At 38.0% G+C, this 23,164-nt stretch overlaps 1 protein-coding gene across 1 annotated transcript; it reads right to left on the bottom strand.

The window, feature by feature from the left end:
- Positions 1 to 653: 653 nt before the first annotated feature.
- POLE2 (DNA polymerase epsilon subunit 2) lies at positions 654 to 14,198 on the bottom strand. Its single transcript, XM_051210047.1, has 8 exons — positions 14,108 to 14,198; positions 13,799 to 14,065; positions 13,632 to 13,763; positions 7,204 to 7,437; positions 4,283 to 4,495; positions 3,345 to 3,518; positions 1,584 to 1,997; positions 654 to 1,167 (listed from the first exon to the last, which is right to left on the bottom strand). The coding sequence occupies exons 1-8, from the start codon at positions 14,108 to 14,110 to the stop codon at positions 736 to 738; spliced, it is 1,869 nt and encodes a 622-aa protein (XP_051073139.1). The 5' UTR covers positions 14,111 to 14,198; the 3' UTR covers positions 654 to 735.
- Between the last annotated feature and the right edge of the window lie 8,966 nt (positions 14,199 to 23,164).

Genomic DNA, 23,164 nt, shown 5'->3' with positions numbered 1-23,164 from the left:
GGAAGTGGAAAACCTGGCAGAAGGCTAAGAAGGTTGAGTTGAAGGAAATAGATTGGAAAATAGAACGGAACTGTGAATTTAAATAATCATGCAGAATGTGAAGGACAAATGGTGGAAATTTGCAAATGATGTATTCAATTTATGGCTCTGTAATTTTGTATTAAACAAGTCGGTTGTTACCGAGTTCTCATTCACAACACTAGAGGTAACATGCTCATGAATAACTTATCAGTCGTTGTTAGTAAATTAGACATTGATTGTAATCTAAGGAAGCCGCAACTATTAAATCTCATTGTTAGAAAAATGGTATTAACTGCTCATATTATTGGTGCTCCTGAGGTCGTAACAATATTAGACATTTCATATGTGAAACAGTTGTGATTAATTGTATTGGATGATCTTCGTGTTATATCGTAAATTGATTAAACTTGAACCTGTACCAGAGACTTGAAGGTTCTGGGTTTGATTACTGATTAAGGAGATGAGCGCACACTACCGAGGGCCCTCGTACTAAAACGAAACAATTGTCCAGTTCTTCCTGGTTTTTGATGATAGCTCAAAAGGGATCAATATCTGTGAGGAATACAACCTAAAATTTATTAATTCTCACCAAAATAATCAGACAACTCAATTTCCAGGCATAAGATAAAATCTGGAAATAAAAGGACTTTCTATTAATAATTAATTTTCTGTTATAAAATATACATTTTCGAGAAAAAAGATATACATTAATATTTAAGGTAAACAACTATCCTCAACAATTTCAGTTCTTGGATAATAAACTTTGAAAGTATACTTCTTCTGGAGGTCTGACAATTCATTGGAATATTCCATATGACCAAATCGACCTGGATTAATAAAACGACAATTACCAGTGGTCACTAATCCTGGTTGTGAAGCATTTAAATTGGCCAATGGTTCCGGTTCAATAGCGACAACTAAATTAGGTAATGGATTTAAACTTAAAGCTTGGTCATAATACCAATAGACAGGTGCTATATGACCTAAAAGTGGTAAGAGATGTGCTTGACTAGCTAAACAACGTGCAAGGCATTGACCTAAATATTCCGTTGTTGTTTTATGCTTCTTTGAAGTAGTATCTTGTTTTATTGATGAAGCACTACTACTAGTGGTAGCAACTGCCTCACTATCCATATCAACCGCCGTCTGAAATGTAAAAAGAAGTGGCAATGTGTAATATGCATTCACGAAACGATATTCTATGGGAAAAAGTAGCATATAGAAAAGATAATGACAGATTTAATTCTTTGACACCGGTCGGCTTTCTTGAACGTTTTTTTTTTACAAAGCTTCATAAATAGACAAGTAAATCTTCCATGTGATCATGAATATAGAATGACAGTGAAAGACAACTTGAGACATCAATAATGTGAACACTGTATAAATCTGTAATTGAACAGTAGTCAGCCACATACAAAAAGTATTGAAAAATTCATTTGACAATAATCACTTAAACTCGTAGTTATTAGTTGCTATTTACTCGTAACTTCTTATTGAATGAAATTCTGCTAAAACCACTAAAAGTGTATTTTGTATACATATAACAATAGAATAATTCTTACCTCAGAATTTTCTCTTGAAATAGAACTTTCAATCTTTTCACTTGTTTCAACATACGAATCCAAATTGTTTAATGTAGGTAGATGAATACAGTGTCTAACTAATAGACGACTATAGTTAACACGGAAAATAACAATTTCACGAGTGTACAAACGCAGTCGACATGGATTTGATGCTAAATGTAGCCACGGTGGACAACTGGATGAAGAACGATCTTTATTATCAGAAATTAAATCAATGCCTAAACTAGGTCGTGGTAAAATATGCTTCGGAGCATAAACAGGATCTTCAGGACCAGGAATCAGTATCAATTTTGGTGACTGGTTGGATTGAGAGGTGTGTTGAGACTCTGAATCTGGAAAGTTATTCTTGAAAATTGTGATTAACTGTCGTAATAATCTTCGTAGAATTAACCTCTAATTGAAAATAGAATTATCAGTACTATATTTTCGTTTTATGGATCCTTTAAAATTTAACAAACAAAAATTCAGTATACGGTGTCAAAATAGATGCACATACATTTTTAAGACAGAAAGACTGTAATCAATACAAATCTATAATCAAGGTGTAAGAAAACCCCGTAGAATGAATGGTTAAAAATTATTACATTTATGACACCAACAGATATTAGCCCAGTGAAATAATTTTTTATTGTTAGGGACACTCAGATGTGCAATCGAAGTATCTGTTTTATAACAAAATTTTCAAATAAAAAGCAAATTAGCTGGCTGTAACAAACTTTCTGGAATACAACTTAAATTATTCTTAATGAGTATTTGAATAATCCTGAATAACAGCAGGAGGACAATTCAAGCCCTTATTAATAGTAAACATAAGCATCATATACATCGAGTAATTTAGCGTTTATCTGGACAAAGTTGCTAAGTGAATTACGTTTTGGTGTTTACAGCTAAATATACTACGTTCAAGTTCAAGTGTGAACATCAACATTCGGATGTCCGTACATATAATCGGAATTATAAATAGGATGAAACGCGTGTATTGTATGCCACTGTAAATCACCATCCAAAAATTGGAACAGTTTTTAGAAAACAACACATTCAACCAGTACTTCATATACTCAAAAATTATGCTGTATAAAATCAACTATTATTTATGACTGAATATTCTGGAGGCACTCCAGCATGAAACAGCGGTCCGATGTTTTCTAATTTTCAATGATGGTTTAGCTAGGATTAGTATGTGTTGTAAACTATAGAAAAAGCCACCAGTTGAACAGAATTAAACCAATGAAACGTGATAAACTTCAAGTCATTTTTAAAACATTATTAAGAATTCTATACACTTCTTTTTTTACCGTTAGGGGTATAATTTAAGGGGTCTTCTTGTTGTGGATTTCCTATATCCAGTAAGATGCAAGCAAACGCGTGCTCGAACTATAATGCGGATCAATCTGAACATGTACCCCAGAACGGTCGGTATTCTACTAAGCCTCTCCACCGGTTGCTAACAATATGGTCTATCATTGACGTTCTGACGTTTCCATGTCAGATCTCTCTCCTTATGCTTAAAGTTGTTGCTTGCCAGGAATAAAATTGTCTGAGCTACGAAACCGGAAGACAAAATTAAAAACCTTTCGTTTTGGTTTAGACTATAACCATTTGAAGTTGGTCTAGATAAATTTATTTCGCTCTGATATGGAGGCATTCATTCAAATCATAATGAATGATAATAAAAGGTTACGAATCCATACAATTGAGATTTTACAAATTTATCTACATAGAAAATAGCCCATTACTTACACGTTCGGTGCACGTCTTTCCGATGGAATCAGCACTTAGAAAATTACCACTTAATATAAACGCAACTGGAGCGCACGATGAATAACCACTGAAAAGAGTAGTCAACTGGTCTAAAGTATCTGGTTTGTCCAGATGAGTTTCTCCCAAAATTACAAGCATAGCATCTGAACCAGCCTAAAAGATAGAATCAATAATATAGCGGATAACAGTATTTTTTTTGGAATAATCATATTATTTTAATTAGGAAACAAAAATCTGTTTAAATGAATAACATGAACCGGGGAATGACTAATTTATTGACTGAATATGAAACCTAAATATTACAGCATTATATCAGTTACATTTAAGCCATTCTGGGGAGGTTTTTTTAAGACATTCATTTTCTTAATGTGATAATTTTTTGGTGAAAATCGATAACTTTAACACATTTCATTATGAAAACAATGACTTTTATCGCCTATTCCAATTAGTATCGATAAATTAGTTGACAAATGAAAGGTTAGTATTTATATTATAAAAATCATGAAGTGTATAATATCCTTCCAATCCAAGATTGTTTCCTTTCCCGACCACATTGACTTAGATGTGAGATATCATGATGACCCAATCAAGAAATATTGGATGGAACAGTTATTCCTTTAGGTCCTAACTATACCAGGTAGGCCGATTTAAAAGCAGTAAAGCAGTATTTTCAACGCTTAGTATCCCTCATTATCATTGCTACTACATTATTTCAACTCCTTCGCTATGCACCTTGTCAATTTCATCTAATTATGCTTATATACTAAAGTAAATTAAGCCAACGCATATTCATACCAAGGTCTATGTCACATATGATTTAATAGTAAGGCTAAGCGCAATAAACTCGTAATACAAAATCCAAGTCATACTGCTGAACAAATTAAATTTGTGAGTTCTATGGATTATGAAATAATTACCTGAGTAGTTGTCAAGAGTTTATGCATCTTTGTATCTAAGGGTGCTGCAGGAGAATCATTAGTATCACAACCACCGAATGGATTACTGACAGAAAAAGCACGACGTGAAATTTCCGATGATTCACAAGGTGGAAGACCAATACCAGTGACGTATAATATTTTATCATCATAAAAGCCTTCAATCAGTGCAATGGATCCCTCAGGGAGTAGTCCCTAGACAGCAAATAATAAAATGCAGTATATTTTACAAAAAATACTCTGAAAATATTAATCATTAAAAGAAACTACTCAGTATTTTATCTGGAACATTCTATCTTGTTTACCGTCACTTGACAAGCAACTGGGAATACTACATTCACTTGGCTTTTTTAATGCAAAAGTAGCTTTAGTTTCAGAGTCAGGTTCACAGTAATGAGAGAAAATTACAAGTTCCAGACATTTATAGATGTGTTTGCTGAACGCGTATGAGATATTCATAAGACTAAGCAGACCATTGAGTAATGATTGTCACATTTAGTCCAGCATGAAATGGGCATTCGCCTAAGTCATATATTTGTTGGTTCCAGAAGTTACCTAAGTAAGGAAAAATCAATTTCCATATACTTTTATTATAGTGTCAACTGAGAAAAAAATTATGTATATATATTCGTGAGGTGAATTTTATAAACTGAACTGTCTCAGTTAGAGACTAGTCAAATGATATATATTAAGAAACAACAGTATCACTTCCTGACAAAACTGAAATCCATGTTGTAGAATGGTTTGTAGAGATTGTTGAACCTCACAATTTACATCTCTAACTGATCTTAGAAAAATACTGGCAACCCGAGAGTACTGGAGAGTAATGGAATGTTGCACGAATTCCAAAGAGTAATTCCCGTAAAAAGCAGTGACCAGTGGATTTCAACCATGTCGAATGTTATCTACTAATCACATTACAAGACAGATATGCAAAATCGTGAATTGGTTGGAATTAGAAATAAAAGTCATTGGATACTGACTAATTGGTCTTACGTTTACAATCTCGCCGTGATACTAAACGTCTTGTGTTCGATCCCCAGTGTGGTTGTGAATCCGCATAGTTGAACATTTCAAAAAGGCAACAAAACACTTGCCTAGAGTGATACGTTCGTATGCTATGGTGATAATTCACGACTCCGATTTCAATACCGTGAAAAACTGCTTCTACCCTCTTTCATTCCCTCCCCCAACTAAGATAAAAATATCAGTTTCGTAGATGAAGTTTTCTTACATTGAAACGAAATAAAAACTAATCGAAATTATATACCAATTAAAAAAATGATTGGAGTAATTAAACTAAGTATTTGTCATTAGCACACATCATCGTAAAAATATACTGTAATTCCATGAGTTCACGCCGAACAATAATTTGCTGAGATAATCCCAACTTAATCGATATTGATTCGCTTCTTATAAGTTGTAATTTGAGATCATATATGCCCAGCACAGTGTTTCATGATTCTCAATAGTTGTTTAACTAAGGTTAGTTCACAGAGTAAGTAAAAATCTATGTTATTACAATTATTTGTATTAACAAACAATATAACAGTCACAAGAAAGTCTAGTTAGGTTTAAAATGGTATTGACTTAGTGTTGTTTTTAGTTAAAACTAACATGAACACTCTTTGCCTTTTTACAGATTTGATTAACGCAACTACCGTTTAGTAACATAATTGCAGCATATAAATCAAGATTTGCATTGCAAACATTTTGGGAGAATTCAGTACCAAACAGTCAAAACGCCATAAAAGAGGTAGGATTTGTTACTTCAAATAAAGAAACAATTTATTGTATATCAGTGAAGAATAAATAAATCGTGAAAGAATATTCGGGTATACAGTTTGCTTATATTATTCGACGGGAAATTCCAAAAAACAGCTTGTGATAGAAAATGGAACTACTAAATTGTGCAGCTTGTGGATAACCAATAAATAACAGTCAACGAAAATAGATTTTGTACGGAACTCTTAGTGTTACAAAACATTTGTTCCTACAGGATCCTGGAGCCCATGTGCACCATTTGTTTGGAATCAGAGTTTTCCAACTCCCTCTGTATCCACTATCCCCGGTTAATGCTCCAGGTATCCATTTTTTTATCTCCTAACTGCCATAAACAATATCATGCATTATTTCTTGACTTATACTGAATGAAAAAGAGACGTGGTCAGTTTATGATATCAAGTCCTGATGTGATATGACACATTACGACTCCTTGGTTGGAGTTCGGGAGATGATGCACCCTAACGGTTTGAAATATCATCAGGATTGGGTCGGAATCAAAGCCGGAGACTGTATCGTAGTTTCCTCTTGTATTCTCAACAAAAATATGAAACCGCCTAAAATGAACGTCTTCCTCAGTTGCATTGTTAGGTGAAATGTATCTCCTATTACAAACCACTCATGTTCACGTATACTTCCACTGAGATTGTAATGACTACCTCCTTTTTTCTGCACTGCATACTACTTTTGATGTCCAGTTGTACCAAATTTTGGTATATTAAAGAAAACAGAATAATATATGTGAAAGAAAAACCGATTAGATCTCAGAATAACTGACAGTAAAATATCTACAATACAAAAACCTCGCTTTTGTTTATTGGTTGAATACTGCGACATGTTTTTATGAATTATCTGGATAAGTAATGTTTATTGAGAAGACACTAGCATTACAAACAACCTAATCTGAGTTCATATAGTACATGTAGAAACTATTTTGTATTTAAGATCAAAACCAAATTAAAAACTGATGAAAAAATAAGAACGGTATACAATTTCCTACGACAAATGAGTGAAAACAGTTGATTTTTTAGGTCGTGAACATCTTTAATATCAATTTCTAGACAATAATTGTCTTAGACCATTTCATATAGTCTGCATACATATATTTTAACAAACCTTACCTCATGAAAAATAGCTTGTTGTAAATTCAATTGTACTATCCCTGATGGATCTTCAGCATACCATTTACCTTCACGAAGTTGACTGATTAGTCCTAATACAACAGCTGAATCTATTCTTGATCCAGAAGCAAGTAAATATTCAATCGGTCTAAGACGATAATTTGTACTATGAGGCCCATCCAAAGCAGCTGTCTGAGAGAATAATTGATGCCGCGAAATTCTCTGATATATAACCTAAAATGCAGATTTTTTTAAAAAATTGGGAGGACGGGAATCTTAGAAAACTAGTTATTTAATACATATAAATTACGCTAGGTATCATCGTCTTTGTTAATGCTGAGTAACTCAAATTACAAGATTTCGAAAGCAGTAAGAGCCCAAACATCTGAAGGCAATTATACGGTATAGCATATGAGTTCCTTTCAAATATAAAGAATATATACTGTTAAAACTATTTTAGTAGTGGTGAATGTTCCTGTACAATTCATATAAATATAGAGCGCAATAACAGTTGACTGGATAAAGTTTGCACATAAATTTTGAAGGAAATTACTAATATTCTACAAGTGAATTTGATCAATGTGATAGTTAACATCACGCGGTGATATCAGCTGTAGAACTATTAAGAGCCAGGGATAACTAAGCAGCTACTTCCCCCTAATTTAGGGATATTTAGAAATGCGCACTTACGATGTGTTACGAAAATGAATTTAAAACTAAGTTTACAATGAGGATAGGTAATTACATCTGGTTTAGTATAACACTTATTTTATTCCTACAGCCTAGAACGAAGTGCGATCACACCCTACAACTGAGTGCTTGGTTAGCAAACTAGCCAAACGTTCCCTCAAACTTTAGCAATGTTATGATGTATTTTATTTATTTATTTGAACACATAAATATTGGTACAAGAGAGCGCCAATATATATGCGCCACACGAAACAATGAGAATTCGCAGAGAGAAGAAAAAAAGGTAAGGAGCGTAAAAAAAGGAGAACAATAACGAAGAAATTGATGTAAGGTAGTGTGGTGGTAATGACGGAACGGAAAGGTACAATCGGAAGAAATCTTTCAGGTAAGGGAGACACAACCACTTTTTATGAAGAAAGTAAAAGGTTACAGCAGGATCGCCACTGGCTTCTATTCTGGGCCATATCTGATAACGTCTCTAGCCACTGTGTAGCACCATCTCTCGGACCCCAACCAGGGAGTCGTGAAGGACCAACAGAAGCCAGTCCTTTGCAGCTTTCTTTCATACCACGACACCATGTCATGCACTGACCACCTCTCCGCTTCTTCCAACCAGTCCCAGAGTCGGCAAATAATGCACGACGTGGAATTCTCTGGGACGACATTCGGAGAACATGTCCAAGCCACCGAAGTCGGTGTTTCAAAATGGTGACATCGATTGCATTATCATCTCTGTGCCCGAACACACGATGCCGAACCTCTGCATTACTGACATGGTGTTGCCACTGAATGTCAGCAATCCTTCGGAGACGGCGATGATCGAACACAGAGAGTCGTCTAACATCCTCAACTCGGAGAGACCAGGTTTCACAAGCATAGAGCAAAACTGCTCTCACCGACGCGTTGTAGATCCGACCTTTTACAGCCAGACTAACATCATGAAGGCGCCAGAGGTGGCCCAGATTGGCATAAGCCGCTCTGGCATTCACTGTATGTGCATTGATCTCATCACTCACACCACCACCAGCACTTATGCAGCTACCTAGATACACGAACTTCTCGACTACTTCTATCTGCCCACCATCCAGGGTGAGTATAGGATTGGAATCCTGCCAGTCTTGTAGAAGTACTTTGCACTTCGAAGGTGCAAAGCACATACCATACCTACGGACACTGATTGCCAACTGATTAAGTGCGGATTGCATATCTTGGGCATTATCGCACAGTAAGACAATATCGTCCGCATACTCAAGGTCCAGAAATCTTTCTCCAGGCAACAGATCCACACCACCATTACTTACATCCATCAGAGCTGTTTCCAGAATGTCATTGATGGCAAAGTTGAAGAGGAATGGTGAGATTGGGCAACCCTGCCTAACCCCACTGCTCGAATGGAACAATGGAGAGAGGTGGTTGTATGCCCTCACTCTGCCTGAGGTGTTTGTATATAGGGCCTTAAAGGTGTTAATAAACTTCTCAGGCACACCCTTCTTCAATAGACAATCCCAGAGGACAGTCCTGTCCAACGAATCGAATGCAGCCCTGATGTCAAGAAACACTACGATTGTTGGCCTTTGATAAGTATGGCGGTGTTCTAACATTTGGCGAAGGGTGAAGATATGATCAATACATCCTCGACCAGAACGAAACCCAGCCTGCTCCTCGCGAGTCAATCTTTCTCAAGTTTTGAACAACCTACGAAGTATGACGGAAGCCAATAGCTTGGACGCAATCGGAAGTAGACTTATCCCCTGATAGTTGTTACAGGAACGACGTGAACCCTTTTTAAAGATAGGGACAACTATCGACTCATTCCATGACGTTGGTACACTCTCTAGTTCCCAAACCTTTGTAAACAACGTCGTCAATTCCTTAGTCAAAAAGTCACCACCATCTTTAAAAAGAGCCGGAGGTAAGTCATCTGGGCCAGGTGATTTGTAACGCTTCAAGAGTTGGAGTCCCTTGCGGACTTCCTCCTCGTTTGGTGGATCAGTCGTCACCGGCCATGGAGGGCAGGACAGTCTGACCGATGTTGCCGGAGCAGCAGGTCAGTTGAACTGCCCTTCAAAAAATTCTGCCCAACGTCCAAGACGTCGATGGTTGTTAGTGATTGGCATCCCATCATCCTCGCAGATTGTTTCACTCACACCAGACTTTTTGCTGCCAGTGGCTCGGATGAGTTGGAAGAGCTCCCGGTAGTTACCAGATGCAGTTGCTGCTTCCAGCTCATTAGCACGCTTCGACCACTAGGCTTCTCGGTCCTTACGCAAGCTTTGCTCAATTTCAGTACGTAACATCCTTCGTTTATGGTCAAACTCACGGTCACCCGGAGTAGACCGACGAGCTTCAATGAGTTGTAAGGAACCTGCAGAAACTCAGTGCTTATAAGCGGGACGTTTCGCGAACCCACAACTGACTGTACCCGCCATTTTCATGGCGTCATGCAATTGCAACCAATGCTCATCTATACTTTTCGGTGGAGTGGTAGCTAGCCTAGAGGCTAGCTCGGTTCGATACTTACTAGCAACAGAAGTTGCAACCAGCTTGCTAGTATCAACCCGTTGATGGCGGTCACTTCGTTATCCACTGAAAAGTAAGGTAAGATTGGCGCAGACCAAGGCATGGTCAGAGTCCAGATAGGTACTCCAAAAGGAGCGGCAGTCTTGTACACAACCACGCCAGCGGTAGCTGATCGCGATGTGATCAATCTGAGTCCAGACTTGAGATGCAGAGGGAGGACGCCAAGTGGCACATCGGCGATGACTGTGCCGAAAGTTAGTGCTAGCCAGAAACAGGTTGTGGTCTGTGCAAAGTTGCAGTAGACGGTCCCCGTTATCTGACCTGCGACCGACGAGTCCCCATCGGCCACCTAAACGACTCTCTTCTGTGCCTAGACGCCCGACCTGAGCATTCAAGTCTCCAACTAGTACTACGATATCTGTCGAACGCACTTTCTGGAGAAGAACAGATAACTGGTGGTAAAACTCATCCTTGATTGCATCCGGGCTGCAATCTGTCGGGGCATAGGCGGAGATGACGAAAAGACATCGTTTTTCACGCCGATTTCTCCTCACTTTGATGGAACTCTCTAATCTAACAGCACATAACCGACTGTTAATGGGGATCCAATCGATTAGTGCTGCCTCAGCTCTAGTGCTTAGTGCGACACCAACGCCAGCAAGACCAGACGAAGATGCCACAGGGTCCCCGGATAAGCGCACGTAAAACAAACTTTTCGAAGCGACAGATTGAGATCGAATTTGTAGTACTTCGCCAGAGTCTTGAATACGGGTCTCGGATAGACAACACACGTCGATATTAAGACTTTCCAAAGACATAGCTAGCCCTATCTGTTGTCCGACCTGTGTAAGTGTGCGAACGTTGAAGGCAGCCAGTTTGAATGGCGCACGTGGTTTCAGAAAAACTGCTTCAGTACTCATACTCAGTGGAAACATGCAATTTTCAACCGGACAGTGACTCGAGAACGTTTAGATACAGTCGAATTTCCAACAAAGACGAGCCAATGTATAAGTATAAAAGAGGATGAATAATGTGGTAAATAATAATAATAATAATAATAATAATAATAATAATAATAATAATAATAATAATAATAATAGTGACAATAATAATAATAGTAATAATAATGACAATAATAGTAATGGTAACAATTTGAATCATTTGATTGTTTTTCGAAGCGAGAAAAGTAGTTCCCATAGATATAGAGAGTTCATTATTTGCGTGTGGGCTGTGATACTGCCCTGGTGCCCAAACCGAAGCAGGTGGTTTTCTCAGGGGGCCACACCCCGAGCCTTTGACCTAAAGGTCTAACCCACAAGGCAGTGGAGCATCGTAAGGAGATGCAGTCCCATGGTAGCCGGTGACCAACGATTGGTTCATACGCCATTTGTCCTCTCAGGATACTGGAGCCCATGTGCACCATTGGTTTGGAATCCGGTTAAAGCGCCGGACATTCGTTTTCGTCCTCTCATTTTCGTAAACAACACCCCCGCCACGAGAAGGTAATGAGTAGGACTTCCCTGACAGAGGCTGTATACGCGCAGCCGTGTGAGAGTATTTCGAGAGGTAGAGCGGACTCTCCCCACTCTCGGCCGTACCAGGGCATCCAGAAAGTATACATGTGGACAAAAGATAATTTGTGTTGGAATAACTTTAAGCTGAACGTCCCAGCCACTGCCAGGGAAGTCCTACTCACTACCTCCGAGCGGCATTAGTTGTCTACAAAATTGAGAGGATGAAAAGCAAATGTCCGGAGCTTCAACCGGGTTGGTGTACACGCAAGACCCACCTAGGGGAGTTGGGAAACCCTGATAGCAAACTAATGGTGTACATGGGCTCCAGGACCTGAGGAGACAAAAGGCGTATGAACCTATTGTCGGTCACCGGTTACCATGGGACTGCATCTCCTGACGTTGCTCCACTGTCTTGTGTATCAGACCTTTAGATCGAAGGCTCCGGGTGTGGCCCCCTAAGAAACACCTGTGTCGGTCTGGTCACCCGGGTAGTATCACAGCCCTCATACAAATCAATAATAACTACCACTAGCCTCATTGTTACTGTGTGATGCATATGCATTTAGTGCCCCCTTGTACCAATGTTTATGTGTGCACATAAATAAATACATTAGTGATTAGATGTCCAGTGAGTATGAGAACCACATGTTATTGGCTAAACAGTAAACAAAAATGGGAATAGAGTGAGAAATACGTACAAAATATGCTTCTAATATTATATGGATATTACGTGGCCTATGCTCCATCAGGAGTAACAAGCGTAAGTAATTACGTGACTACTCCCTCAGTTTTGTTTCAGGACCCTTAACTAAAATGGTTCAGCTAAACTACAAGATACTGCTATCGTCTCAACTGCTGAGTGCACAACAGCAAGGAAAGGAATAGACATATACATAATCTTGACAAACGACTGGAATTGATTTAACTTACACCGCAACAGGCCTACACACTCAAATTAGTTTGTCTTAAGAGAGGTCCTACACGTTTATGTACTATAAACCTTTGAAACACCAGCTCAATTAGTGAACATACAAGTATTTCATAACATAACTTCTGTTTTGAATTCTCATGGGAACAAATTCACTTAAATTGGTGCTTTACGTATACCACTAGGTTATGCTGGCAGAAGTTACTTGGTCCCGCTATTTATGTGGTTGGATGTTCTAAATTACAATTCTTTTGGTACAGGAAAGGATAACTGTCGTTCCTTGAATTACACGTTATCCTAAGCTCTATGCTGATTATGACACTACGTTTATAACTTTTTCCAGTGATGTTGCTGCACTTATGTTAAAAAATGTTTTTGTGGGAGTTAGGTAACAAATGAAGTATTTTGTATTCTAGGCTCGATTCATAAATCCAAAGTCATAAAACCCTGATCTTCAGTCCGCAGTATCAATAAGTTCCAGAAACAAGAGGAGAATAGCAGATTAATCCACTATGGACTCTGTTCACTTTAGGAATATACCTTCTGGTGCTGTAGAGTGGAACATATTTGTTTTCTACTTTTCAATTTTAGAAACACTATGGAACGAAGACATAGACAACAGCTATGGGTCAACAGAGTTTAACGAATTACGTGGTGTGGTCTTTTTTAACTGAAATACAATTTCGGCACCTGTCCTCCCTTGTGGATATAAATACAAACAAGCTTGCAGATATGTAACTACGGCTATTAGATACCTATCAAAAACGTCGGAATACCTCGTAGCGATGAGCGTACAAAAAAGCCTTTGCATCTGGTGACACTGGAAATATTAAACGATTCTCTGATGAATCAGCAGGCACAAATGGGACAAACTTCTTCAGGGGTTTGGAGAAACGAAAGTACGGAACCTATAAAGACATGAAAGCGAACTGAAGTATCCTACCGAAAAAGCATCAATGACGTATAGGACAATATTATCTGTAGAATGCTCTGCTCGACACTCTTTGATAGCTGCTTCACACAGTGCCTTTGTAATTCTGTTGTTATCAATTTTTTGCCTAAGGATTGTTTCTACCAGCTTACGAAGAACCTTTTGTCGTTTTCCAGGCTCAACACGTTGGACAATTGATAGTATATACTGAGAAGCATCTGGGGCAAGAAAAAGACCGTTTAGTTTAAAGGGCTTATCAACATCAGATTTCGACACCTCCTAAAAGATTACAGATGAGAGCGTGAACACTTAGAACCAAACCATTCTAATCAAAACCCCGCCGAACGGGAATATCAAATCTGACAGGCCTGAAAGTAATATTTGAATGTGGTGTGAGGAAACAAGGAACACCCGATGTACAACAACTTTATAAAGGATGAGGTTACTCTGATTGATTCCTTGAAGCTTGAGAGTAGATGTTAAGGAACAGTTTCAATCTTTGTAAGTTTCTAGGAAACATAATTCTTTCCTATTTCGACGTCAAAAACTAATTTAGAAGCTACTGTACATAGTTCAAATGTCTGTGAGTGCGATGTATAGCATTTTATAGGTTCGCGTCTAACGTGAAAATACTTCGCATGCTGATGGATTATGAGAAACAGTGTTTTCAAGACATTCTGAGAGAGAAAAGTGCAAAAGAAATCAAGCTCATAGAAGGCATTGGGCAATATTTAGAAGAAACAAAGGTGTGAAAATGGAATCAACTGCAGTGACATAGTAGTTGGACAATTTTTGTAACTACAACCAAAGTGCATAAATAATCACATGCTGTTTATTTTTGTCAGTTATAAAAGAAAACTACACTTTTTGATTAGTTGCTACTTTCGTTACTTTTGTTGTGCAAGTGAATACCAACTGTTGGATGTTTTGGTTAAGGCTCAATTGCATTTCGCCAACTTTTGTGCAGTCTCCCTATAATTTGTGTTGAAACTGAACTTAGTTGAGTGATACAGAGGGCGCTTGGAGGCGTTCAGGTTTCGGTAGGTTGCTACCAGGGTACCTACTTTCTGAAAAGTAAAAATCTTGCGTCTCGAGACATCTCTCTTAAGACTTAGGCTCAGGGCTTCTAGTTAATTTCGCGGCTCGATTTCCGATATTATATGGTGGACCTATACGTTTGAGTGGTAAAAAAATGCTACGATGCTCATGTTTTGGCTGAATTAAACTCGGAATCCATGTAGAAGGTTTACTTTCAGTCTGTCCAGAAAGGCGCTTAAAATATACCACATCAAGGTATTGCTCTGAAGGTTTTCTTATCTAGGTTGGCATATGATTTTAGGTTATATGGAACTACAATACTTAGGGTTTTTAAACTAGTCCCTTTCAGTATGAAATTTTTCAATTTGTAAATGTATATTTTAACATGTATTAGGTAAACTGATTTACAATTTGCAAAGTTGGAATTTGGTTTACGGTTATCCTTGGAGCCGTGAAACCGAGTATGATCCTCTTGATACAGTAGTATATCCTTGGTGCTTTGGGTTACTGCCAAATATTTTAGACCTCCAAACGGTAATACTTTAATAGATGCGTGGTGGGATATGTGGTATGTGTTAAGTAAAAATCTGAAATTCCTGATACTGTACCCTGGGGAAATTAAGATAGCCCGTAGCCAACGGAAATGAATAATTTACTCTGTCCTTAAATGACTGGTTATTCAAATTGCTTAAACCGGTTTGTCAACTGTGACCGAATACATGTTATCCTGACTTTGTAGACTGCTAGTCTTACCAAAAGCTTTTAAGGAGCCAAGATACGTAACATACTCTTTAGTTTTGTGACTAAGGATAATGATCCGGCTATCTACCACGGTTAGCAGATTGATGACATAGGTGTGGCTCCTCGTGAAATCGTACTTTGCGATGTAAATAAATTTGCCATTGAGACGGTTGTATGTGAACCACCATAAACCAGAGATCCCTTAACTCTATAGGGTACCGAAAGAAAAGACACCTTTTGCCAGCTCGAAGTGTCTTTCCTGCCTCTTTCCTGAAGATTGAGATGATGTGTTAACCCTCACTTATCTGGGACCACGCCTTAGTGTGGGAAATGTAGAAGATTTTCTGCCTAAATAAAGGCCCTCGGCTCATCTCAGTATAGCGATCTATGATTTGGGCGCAGGATGAGTATTTATTCTAATAAAGCGGGCTGACGTTCACCCTAATGGCCCGGCCAATAACTCACAGCTTGGATTAACGAATGAGATACTAATCCAGTCGAGTCATTAAAAAACTCTGTGCTTTCGACAGTATGTCCATAAGTGACACCCTTTTCCTTCATAAAAATGTACATATAGATACATGGGTTCCACCGAATCGCATTGTAATAAACCATATCAACCACGTATTCATCGATGAAACACTCAGAAGGTTCATAGAAGATATACTTGTGAAAAGAACGGTTGACATAACTCTAGATCATTACCTGTAGATGGTCAAGCTAAAACTACAGAGACGTAGGACAATTAGACGAGATGCACTATGGAGGTTGATATTATGTGCACGGCCACTGTGATTCCCTATCACCTATTGATTAGAAATTATGGGGTGTGATAAAAAAATTTACGAATTGGTGGTTGGTGAACTTGTTTTTTGAATGTGTGTGCTCAAGTGATAATGAACAAACATTATGTCACCTGTATCGATTCTTTTTATTGGCCGTAAAATTTGCAACTTTGTAGTCTGGTTAGTTCAAGTCGAAGTAGCACCGAATACTTTGATTGGATGTGCGAACTTGCATTTTTACATTCGAATTTTATTTAGAATTAATAGCTGTATCCGACTGTTCCATTCCAGTTTTGATAAAAATTTCAACTTCCGAAAAAAATACACCAACTCCATTTCAATGCACTGCGATACTCCTGTCAGTAATGTATATCATGATAAAGTTTTTTTCAATCAAGTAGAAGCGGAACTGAAGTTGTTAGTTATCGTGACAAGAGAAATTATATGTATATCATCAAATGAGTTTTGGAAAAACTGATAACTGCATTTAATAGTTAATAATAGTAATTATTGAAGCTGAAAGGTAGTCAAATGTTTAGTATACAAATTATCATCTAAGTATTTCCATTAGTTTGTTACTAACACATGTGTTATTTTAATAAAAGTTATATGCGTGTCAAAATATCAGTAAATCATTATAATAAAATAATGTATAGGGCATGTATAAATCACGCTAACCTTAAAGGGTCGGTAAATTAAGCAACTTTCACTCTATCTTAAAATAGTAATGATTTCTCAGAAAAAAGAAAATATTATTGATTGGGTTATTTTGTAAACAGTAATTCTTAATAAAAAAACAGATGTTTAGTTTCGTTTTAAAAAGGGTTTCGTTAACAAGACATTGGAAAGTAAATGAGTTATTTCGCTAGTCCATTAAAAGCGTAAATTGCGTTTACCTGTACATCCTTTGTAGTTGAGCAGTTTATAATTATGACAAAAAATTCTTGACTGTGTGAGCAGTCATGCAAATCGGTTATTGTGCTTAGGAAATGCGCGTTAGGTTTTTTCACGTTATGTCAACAGCAAATATTTTGTAAGTGTGCAGTCTAGCCAAATCATCATCTGAATTTTTAAATGGCATTGCAAACATTACTTATAAAATCTGGAATTATTTTTCAAATCATCTCTTACCTTTGTTAAACATAATACACGAACAATAAAATAGTGTTTGTACATATTTCGTCATATGTGAATATTATTTTTTTAATGTAAAACCCGAAACAGCTAAAGGTTACAACAATAACCATTTTTGACAAGTATTTAAAATATTGGTTGTATTAAGTGTAAATGAACAAGCCTACGTCCGACGAAATAAATCTCTAGCTCAATTATACAGCTTGATACGAATAAGGTAAACTGTATCAATTGACATTTAGGGATACTGACGTTGAATTTCAATGTAATAAGTAAAAAATTTATTTACGAAAAGTCAAAGTGAGGATTTTCACAATACTGAAACATTTAGTGTTCAGGATATGATAGAGATATGGAGGCATGTCGCATGCTGCTACTAGTCCTAAGAACAAGACCGTACATAAAGCAGCTGCAACCACTCATCCTCAGCCCAAACACTCGCCTACCCCAAAATGCCAATCCACCTATGCCTCAATAGTGCCCCAGTATCGCCCTAGCGGCTCCGATAAAAAGCCTAAAAATAATCCTACCTGGAATTGCCCTAATAGCTACAGCCGCTCAGAAACCGCTGTACGAAATAATACTAAATCCTCTGTAAAAACCCATCAGTACTCCAGCACTCGAAATCCAAAACATGCACCTTTTCACAGCAGTAGAATGCCCTACAACAAACACAGCGAACTGGAAGTACCCACTCATCCTAACATGGAACAACACTCGACAAGAACCACACCTACACGTGATACCCGTAAGTCATATAGTGTGAACCTTGCAAGCTCCATGAACCAGTACACAACTACACACAACACAGACACCTCTCTTGGCAACAATATCAGGCAATCCTTCATTCCCTACAAGAAGCATACAACCTCCCTAACTACCCATAGTATGACTAAAATTGCCCACCACACACAAGGAAGCCAAATCATTGGCCTACTTGGGAGCCCATCTAGTGATTCTAGATACCATCTAAGTCAAGCCACCCTATACAACTCTTTGATCACCCCCAATTTGACATATATACCATCTCATCCTCTTTGATCTCTCCCCTCTCAACAGTACTGCTATGGGGTCTCCATGTATTGAGGGCGACAATCCCACTATTCTGAGACCATTTATATACTCCGACCTAATGGGGAGTGGAACATCTTTCTCAACGTCGATAACAATCTCTAGTCTTAAAAGCTCCTTGACTGAACCTCCTGACTACTCCCCGAATACACTACCCAACCATTCAACTATACCTTTCACTCTTAGGCATACTCCTCTCGCCAAACTAACCTCCAACTACTTTTCTCGCATTACACTATTGGTAATAAACTAAACGCTCGTCAATATGGAGTCAACACTCCCAATTCTTCTTTTTCTCATGGAAAAACAGACAATCCACTGGGTTTACATCATACCCTTCTACTAGACAAACACTCACCGTACGTGACACTTATGTTAATCAACGCTCGATCTGTATAGAATAAGATGACTCACCTACGCACCACATTGCTCTTAAACAACCCCTCACTTGTTTTGATAACGTAAAATCGGCTGTCCTCCGATACCACAGACACATATCTACAAAGAGACACCTATGAGCTCTTCCGCTGTGATCGAGTCACCAAGAAGGGTGGTGGTTGTCTTGTTAATGTATCAAAAAATTTGAGGAAAGAAATCTATAGCAATCATGTCCTCAGTAAACTTCGTGATTCTATATGGCTTATTATGCACACTCACGAATGTAAAATGCTAATCGGATGCATATTTCGAGCTTCGGATACTCCTAGTTCAACTGACACTATTATAAGCGAGTCATTTGTTCAGACTGCCTCGCTTGATTTCACTTACAGAATTGTATGTGATGATTTCAACCTTCCCATCATCAAGTGGACGAAACATTCTGGCCTATTATGCTTTGAAAGCATACTTAGGTCCTTAGACATAAACGGTTGACAATAACATGTACACCTGCCTACACGAAATCACAGCATTCTTGACTTAATGTTTTGCCACAATATCACACCAACATCAATGGTGGTTAACGAAAAGTTCCACAACAACGATCGTAAAATATTCCCCTGCACCCTTTCGATTCTTGCCATGTGCAACAAATTAAAGACATTAAATGCGCGTTTCCAATATAGAGACTATGCAAACGCTGACTGGGAAAACTTTCGATTTCTAGTAAAGCACTCTGACTGGAGCAGTTTCTTTACCAGTGATTACCTCCTAGAAACATTAGAAAAATTCAATACCACCACCAAATCTGCACTAGACACTACTATACCCTCTAAAATTGATTTTAAAACAATTACTCCCTATATAAACCAAAGGACTAGGTCTAAGCTGCGAAAAATGAAAAGGACGTACTATATATCAAAAAACTTCAGTGCCCTGCATCAGGTATACTCTGTACTTGACGGAGTACAAAATCAACACAACAAACAAAATTTGTGTCGTCTCCTCGCAAAACGCATAAGAAAGAACGCAGATCACAAAATTCAGTCCTTACTGCACAGTGGAGTGACATATAATGACCAAACCGTCATATGTGAACTATTAAATGAATAATTTTCTCACAATGGGAATAAGTTTCATGCCCCAGATATCAACATAAAATACATCAGCAAAAAATGTCTTAGTGCCATAAACTTTGACATTAGGAGTACACATACCGGCATTAAAACCCTTAATCCGAATGCGAGTTCTGGTGCCGATTACATTCCATCAATCATTTATAAAATGTCAATACCGGACATACAGACGCTATTACTCAAAATACACACATTATCTTCAGAGACAGATACATATCCCGAAACCTGGAAGGTAAAGTATGTTGTACTCGAACACAAATCAGGACCAAGAAACCTGGTCGAAAACTACAGACCTATAAATATCACTGCAGTTATATCACGTATAATGGAAAAAGTGGTACAAAATCTACTATCTGATCACCTACTTAAGGAAGATCTAATAGGCCCGGCTTCATTAGAACAAGGTCGTGCAGTACATGTCTGATAGACTTCTTTAACGAGGTTGCTCGTATACGTGACCAGAAGAAACTAGGGGTTATACTATATTTTGATATTAAGAAAGCCTTTGATAAAGTACCTCACTACCTCCTAATCAACAGACTTCAGTCAGTTGGAATTACAAAACCCCTATTGCAATGGATCAAGTCTTTTCTCATGGACAGATACCAAATAACCAAGATTAACTTTACAACATCTACACCTCGACCAATAACCAATGATGTTGTGTAGAATAGTGCATTGGGTCTTTTGCTTTTGATGGTTTACATCAACAATATATGCAAGTGCTTTAGCACAGGTAAGACATACCTCTTTGCCAGTGACTTAAGAGTCATTTATAAACTGTTGTAACGGGTGTGACCGCAGGATAGATGCGCAGCGTTTATATCGATCGATTACAGTGACACGGAAAACACGTAAGGACGACCTAGTGCCCTGATTGGCCCTGCTTCGCTGTCTGTCCCAGCCAGTTGAGTCAAGAAACACAAGTCACAGCCTCTGAGTTATGAATCATTGTATTTCAGACATACTCTATTTATATACTAACCAAACAAACCACATCGTACCATAAATTAGGGAACAACATTTACACAATATTTAACAAGTGAAATAAACATCGACCAATAGGAAATGTACATTTAAGGTCCAAGGCCACCATAGACTTAACGCGATAATTATTGGTATATTTTTCTGACTATCCCAACAAAAACTGACATTTGCGATGTACGTGGTACTATGCAAACAATCCAACATGAACTGAACATGGTGGACGAGTGGTGCAAATGCTGGAGGTTAGAGCTCAACACAGAGAAATGCGGCTGGTTATGTATAGGAGACACGTCTCTTAAAATAAAACTAACACTTAACAACCACACACTGCCGCGACTGGCATCAGTAACTTACCTAGGGGTACATTACTCACACAGTCTTAATTTCTCTGAACACATCTCAGGCAAAGCATCTGAAATGCGTAAATTGCTTTGCTTCATTCACCGTAATTTCTCTCAAAATGAATTTAAAATCCTTCTTTATAAAGTCTGTGTAAGACCTGTCATTGAATACTGCTCGTTCTTATTTTCCAACTTACGCCTATCTGATATACTAAAGGTGGAAGGGATGCGAGACTTCACCCACAAAATACTTAAGACTGACTCAATCATTGACTACATTTCCCAATGACAGATCTTAAGGATAGCGCCCCTTTGTGAGAGAAACTTAGATCTAATTTGATTCTCTACTCCAAACTACTCAAAAACCTTGCTCATTCAACATGTAATATAGTTCTTGCCCGAGATTCACATGAATACGAACTTCGAAACAAAGTATCTACGGTCAAAGTTGAGAAATACAGATCGAAAACTCGGGAAAACTTCTTCATCAAGTATGCAGTAATATGAAACAGTCTTTCCTCCGAAATTCGCATGGCATATAAATTACATACCTTTGTAAAACTGCTTGATCAAGTTCTCACTTGGACTCATCTAGCACGTACGAACACATCTGCGTCCCACTCGGACATCATAGGCTTTCTCCATGTCTAGATCAAAATGGACGTCAAGTTCAGTTTGCCTTATTTCTCCTACTTTTCAGTCGTATTAGTTACTTTTTCCTCCCTATTTCTTCACTTGAAGTAGACAGGTAACTCACTGGACCTACCATTACTGTTCAACTAAACTCGGTCGCTAAGGGACACTCACTACTACCCTAAAGAGTCAAGAGAACCGCACAATCGTCTGCCTACTACCAGTGGTCTTGCATCTATGGAGCCTCTCACACATCAACTGGTTAGGACAACACAAAATAACATCGGCACCAAGTTAGTGTGAGTTTCTTCCTGTTTATTCTTTATTAGCTTTTTACTCTTCTGTACACTATGTTGACTAGCAACTAATATTATTTCTCTACTTGTTACCTTATCTACAACTCATATACTTCTATACTTTTCCGCCTGCTTTAATAAACAACCATCCTAGATTATACCCTTCTTAATGCTTATGCTCTGATTGGCAAACTATACTTTATACTATGGTCAATTCAAGCACTGCATCGATGCCTTACCCACAGTCCATAACTTATAACTGCCTGATAAGCTTGTAAAATGGTACAGCGAGACTCCAATTTATGGACGAACCTTGAATGAATCTTAAATGACTTTGACAATTATTAGCCAATCAGAGGACAGTTAGTATAAAGTAAAAATATATTATAAGAAACTAATGACTTACAGTGGATATTCTGTAGTGACTCACATTTATCACGAGAACACGACTGGTTTAATAAAAACAATTATTATTATAACCGACTGTACCAGTGCTTGTTTTAATGTGCTTTTGTTTGACTGTGCTAATGACAGCCATATTGTGCTTCCATTCTTATTCTTACACTTTGATTGTAACTTCGCGCGAATTCGGTTACGTTCTGTAACCAAGCTTCTATCCTGGCATGATCTCGGTATCCTTTCGATGCCACGAGATCGCCAGCGAATATATCTCGATTTGGTGCATTAATTGTCTTCTGATATTTGGCTTCTCGGGGATTTTATGGATTCATTTGGTTACGTTCAACCTTCGCCTTCTGATTTATTTGGCACGTGTTTCTTGGTAGCGGTGTTCATAGTCAACCGCGACCCGACGCCACGCTACAACTGGTGAGCCGTA

This window comes from Schistosoma haematobium, chromosome 1, assembly GCF_000699445.3.
Source record: "Schistosoma haematobium chromosome 1, whole genome shotgun sequence".
Classification (NCBI taxonomy): domain Eukaryota; kingdom Metazoa; phylum Platyhelminthes; class Trematoda; order Strigeidida; family Schistosomatidae; genus Schistosoma; species Schistosoma haematobium.
Note: the sequence above shows the minus strand (reverse complement) of the source record. Positions and strands in the feature narration are given on the sequence as shown.